The sequence below is a fragment of the Phalaenopsis equestris genome, unplaced genomic scaffold (genome assembly GCF_001263595.1).
Source record: "Phalaenopsis equestris unplaced genomic scaffold, ASM126359v1 Scaffold000054, whole genome shotgun sequence".
NCBI lineage: Eukaryota > Viridiplantae > Streptophyta > Magnoliopsida > Asparagales > Orchidaceae > Phalaenopsis > Phalaenopsis equestris.
The window spans coordinates 283,881-289,076 of NW_018164496.1; the positions used below are offsets into that span (position 1 = coordinate 283,881).

At 32.4% G+C, this 5,196-nt stretch overlaps 1 protein-coding gene across 1 annotated transcript in view; it reads right to left on the reverse strand.

Annotated features, from left to right (window-relative positions):
• The window catches only part of LOC110019280 (putative clathrin assembly protein At5g57200), a 9,128-nt gene extending 4,495 nt beyond the window's left edge, over window positions 1-4,633 (reverse strand). Inside the window, exons 1-11 of the mRNA XM_020716896.1 lie at window positions 4,429-4,633; window positions 4,274-4,343; window positions 3,947-4,044; window positions 2,730-2,868; window positions 2,496-2,623; window positions 2,061-2,153; window positions 1,865-1,915; window positions 682-747; window positions 521-586; window positions 352-432; window positions 183-263 (exon numbers count right to left, since the gene is read on the reverse strand). Of these exons, the coding sequence (XP_020572555.1) occupies window positions 183-263; window positions 352-432; window positions 521-586; window positions 682-747; window positions 1,865-1,915; window positions 2,061-2,153; window positions 2,496-2,623; window positions 2,730-2,868; window positions 3,947-4,044; window positions 4,274-4,343; window positions 4,429-4,509 (954 nt within the window). The 5' untranslated portion in view covers window positions 4,510-4,633. The remainder of the gene's footprint in view (window positions 1-182; window positions 264-351; window positions 433-520; window positions 587-681; window positions 748-1,864; window positions 1,916-2,060; window positions 2,154-2,495; window positions 2,624-2,729; window positions 2,869-3,946; window positions 4,045-4,273; window positions 4,344-4,428) is intronic.
• Window positions 4,634-5,196: the final 563 nt, after the last annotated feature.

Consider the following 5,196-nt stretch of genomic DNA (forward strand, 5'->3'; position numbering starts at 1 on the left):
CCTACAGTACAACCTATTTTTAAAAAGGCCGCATGCTCAAGCATTGAACCAGCCCCCAGAATAAAATGAAAAATTACTGACAATTATAACCATTGCAAACAGCAGAAGAGCATATATTTATGGAAATGTTTTTCTTAGTTACAGTATGAATAAGCGATATTTTTCCTTCTAAGAAAACTCACTAAGTTCTTGCTTGAAACAAAACCAAAATGTGGTGCTTCACGAATATATTCTTCCATTGTTGCAAGAAAAGAGGGAGGCGGCTGCATAAAAGATAACCCAAAACTTTAAGCAAAATGAGGAGAAAACTTTTGAAACTAGAAAAAAAGTTAATAACAACGAAGCCAGAACCTGTCTTAAAGTCGGAAACTGAAAATTTCTGGCAAGCTCCAGATTTTTACAAAAATCGTAGAAATTAGAAAGACTTTCTGCCTGTTAAAACAAACTTAGTGAGTTTGCTAGTATCATCGATAGCTTCCATTTACTAGATAATTCTTTTTAATAAAAAATGAATTTAAACCTGTTGTCCAGCCTTTTTATATATCTCAACTGCTTTCAGAGCATCATACTTAGACATCTCAAAAAACTACAAAAATTTAAAAGAATGATTGTAGTCGCAAATAACGCTTCTTTGAACACTAGGTGAAAATAATGTTGAGAATATTTAGGGAGCACTTATACCATGTCAACAAGATTGATGATCCCATCATTGATGCCACAATAGATTTTGAAGCTCTCTTTTAAAACCTGATAGAAAAATGAAAAAAAATCCATTTATAAGATTTTCATTTAAATTCGTGGAAACATGTGACTCGTAGATTCAATTATGGTTATGACATATGCAAAAATTAGAACGTGCAAAAATATAGCTGATAGTATCATACGTTTCTTCTAGGGATAAGAATAATACTTTTCACTAAGTGGTTGTTTGGTAAATGTTATTCTGGGTGTACTTTAAGAGAATGCAAAACTTCTGAGAATCCAAGTGTTTGTTTGGAGAAGAAATAAATTCATTGTAAAATTTCAATACATTTGAAATTCCTTCTTTAAATCAACTTTAATGTATAGTTTCAATTAATATGGGTGAATCCCAAATATAACACTTGCGTAAAATATTAGCCACGATCGCTTGTTGCCCAATATCGCTCATTGCTTCCGCCAACTGTGTTGTCAACCACTCATTGGCGGCTGCCTGCTGAAGGCCTCCACTGCTACCAATTGGGATTTATATTGCATTTGTATTGTACATCCAAAGAGAAAAAAATAAATTCATGTATTTTCACAGGCACGCACACACACACAAATGTGGACAATTTAAAGACAGTTAAAGGTCTAAATTATAATATGACGCATTATCTATGAGATACATAACAAGCTTAAGGCTCTATTTCTTCTTTAAAACCAAAAGAAATTAAATTAAAATATACTACTAAAAATTGTTTGTATAATAGCTAATAAAAATTGATTCCAACCCAAATGTCTATAAATATGCTATCTCATTTGAAAAGCATCATATCAGTAAGTTTTCAAGCTTTAGAAATTTTTGAAGCGACAACTTTTTTTGAAACGCTTGCTTGTTCTGATTTCAAATGCCACATCAAATTTTAAATTTAAAAAGAATAATAAAAATTCAGTGAACCTTATGCTACATTTCTCCATTGCTTCACCATGACCACTTACCCTAGGAATTCTAACTAATCGTATCCCATATCTCAATAAACAGCATTCGAATTTACATGTACAATAAACAGCATTCGAATTTACATGTAACAAACATATTTGATAACTTTCCATCCAACATAATATTAACATGTTATGGGCTTCATAAGTTCTGTAGAAGATATAATCAAAGACTAAATCATACCAATGCCAGGGCATATTGAATGAGATAATTTCCGCATGCTGCTCCTTCAGGCTACAATAAAGAAAAAATGGAGGCAGGAAATTCCCTTAGCTCAGTAGAAAGAAAACAACCATAATGTTATGTAAAGTATCACAAATTCATATCATCCATGAGATTCTTTTTGTAAAATCCACAAATTGACACAGTGAGCCATTACCTGACATCCAACAAGACGGCACAGAAGTTGCTGTAGAGCAGGCATCTGCTCCAGTAGATCCGGACAACCTAAAGTTCTTGTTCTGCTATGTCCCTGTTTTTATATGCAAGAAAAAGGAGGATATACATAAATACCGCCCAATTCCTATCTTTTTACATATCAAACACCTGAACTTTAATTTTTACAAACATACCACCTTACATATGCATGAAAAGGTGATCTTCACAATTTTGAAGGTAAAATGGTGGCATATTTTATATGATGTGAAAGATTTAGGTGGCATAAATGTAATAAATCAAAGTTTAGGTGTTAGATATGTAAATATATAAGAATTGTGTGGTATATATGTAAATGCCCCCACAAAAAATGCAGGGTTAAATATCAACTTTGTATAAAGATTAAAATCTAAACTCATGCATTGGATACATTAGATACCTTGGAAGCACCTTGCCCATTTCTTACCAACCGCTCAGCTTCTATGTCATATTTTAAGATTCTAAAACACTCGAGCCTTTCTTCTATAAAGGATGCATATGTTCGAACCCAAGCAGAGCAATCCCAAGCTAATTCCAAAAATGGAAACAAAAAACTTGAGAACTTTGAATGATGAAAAGTCAAGATTTTCACATGTGACATACATATGAGGTGCTCTGCAATGAAAATCCATACCGAGAGGGCTTGAATCATCCTTGAAGTTCAATAATTGCAATACATTTCCTCTCTGAGCATAGCTTAAAAGTTCTTCTTTAAAGGTAGGATCGCCTTCGCGCAATGTCCTGTGAATCACTATCAATGTTTTCAATGCAACCTGTGAAGTGTCATCAACATATTACTTGCTTGTATTGCATATAAAAATGTCCACTATGAAAGCAAAAAAATAAAACATATGAAAATGTGATGAGTGATTATAATAACTTAAAAATATTTTTAAGCTGGGCTTTGAAACCAAAGTTCCTAAGACCTAGAAAGAGTATCCAAATAGCAAAAACATCGGATTATATATGATTTTCTGTATGTCAAACAAACCATGTGAAAAAGGAATTATGTTGAAAGCAATATTTTTTCTCAGGCGTACTTGATAATGCATTCATCACGCTTGGTGTGGTCTTTTCATCAATTCTGTCGAAAGAAATATTTTTTTTCCGGGACAAGAAAATAACTACCTAGTGTTTAAAGGTCTATCACCTCACACCCATTTGCATCAATGGCAAGGGGCTTTGATCGCTTCAAAGGATGAATAAGTTTTTTTTTTTTATAAATGTAATCTTCTATTTGCATCTTCCAATAACCAAAGTCTAACCAGTAAAATTTATTTATCTTGATCTCTCTATTCTTCATTGCCGCCCCACATAGTGGGATCAAGAAGATGTTGTTGTTGTTGTTGTTGTTGTTGTTGTTGTCTCTATCCTTCATTGTTTAGCTTTTTGCACAGCACTTGGAAAATCTCCTCCCTTTTCTCCCTCAATTCGCTTTACATGCTTGTAATGGTGGTATTACTAAATCTTTCTTAAAAGCTCTATTTATAGCGGTAATAAGCAATAGGCCTATGGACATAAAATTATTACAGAATTCCAAAAGATGTTGCAAGATCTTTAAAATCAATTATAAATCCCTCAAAGTCAATAAATAGTCTCTTTAAGACCTTCATATTAATATAAAATCTCCAAATCATTCCCATTGATCGCAAAAAAAAAAAAGGACTGGTCAAATATTTGCATTTAAAAAGGATATTTAACTATATCTTATAAATATTTTATTATGTAAAATCTGGCTCTGTAATTCCAACGATTAAAACAAGTGGCCACAAAGAACTGAGATCACCTATAGTTTTGTAGTTAGCGTCAAGATCAGAGTTGCATCAAACAGAAGAAACATAGGATACGTACCACCCAGTTACGTGTCTTTGCCAGCCTCTTTGCAAGCGTATATATACAATAAGCTAAATCAGCTCTTGGCCGAACAGCGGATGTAGCAGTCAAAATTTCTATATCAGAAAAAATACATTATAAAAAGAAAGTATTAGAACATTATTACAATCACAACATCTAAAAGATCGCAAAATAATTTAAGAACCGGATAAACTAGCAATAGGAAGCTTTATGAGATATCTACAGATCTAGCAGGTAAAAGGAATTACTCAGATATATATATTAGAAAAAGCAATCACGATCAAATAAAATAAAATTATAATTCATCGTAAACCAATCACTTACTTCTCACATGCCTCTCCTTCGGTGGGCATTCCTCATGGTTTGTTGCCTTCACGATGGCAATGTCTAATTCCTTTCGCCATGAAAACAAGCTTATATTGTCAAGATTAGAAAGCAAAGAAACGAAATGGAGAGAGGTAGAGGAGATTTGTACAGACCTTGAATTCGCTATTGACCTTGGCGAGCCCAACCTTTGTAGAATCTTTGAGCGCCCCATAGGCCTTCCGCCATGCGCCCATGCTTTCTTTCTCCCAATTTTTTCTAATCAAAACCCTAATCCTTTGGCGAAAGGGTGGAAGAATATAAGAGGAACAGGGAAAGAAAGGAGATTACTCTTCCAACAAACCTTTTCTCCTCCTTCTAGGACCGTCAAAAATTATCTTAAAATAATTTAATTGAGAGCAAGACTATAAAAATTTATAATTATATAAAATTATAAATTTGCAAGACTATAAAAATTTATAATTATATAAAATTATTAATTTAAAATAGAATAAAAAATATTAATTTATATTTAAATAATTTTTTAATATAAATAATAACTTTTAAATCTTTCACTACCTTTAATATTCTACGACTGTATTACTAGGATTATCAAAATAGTTCATTATTCGTAAACAACTCGTTTCCGGCTCGATAAACAAACAAGTCAAATATAAAAAAAATATTTGAGCTCGATATATAAACAAGTCAAACACAAATAATGATATTTTTTAACAAATCGAGTCTGAGCTCGCTCAAGCTCAGCTTGTTCACACCTCTAACGGTTGCATGTATAATTAGGGTTATCAAAATGATTTTTTGTTAGCAAACAACTCGTGTTCGGCTTGCTAAGCAAACGAGTCGAATACGAATAAATTTTTTTTTATTTTTGTTTGAAATGAAACGAGTCGGGCACCAACATTATTTTTTTATGAACTAACAAA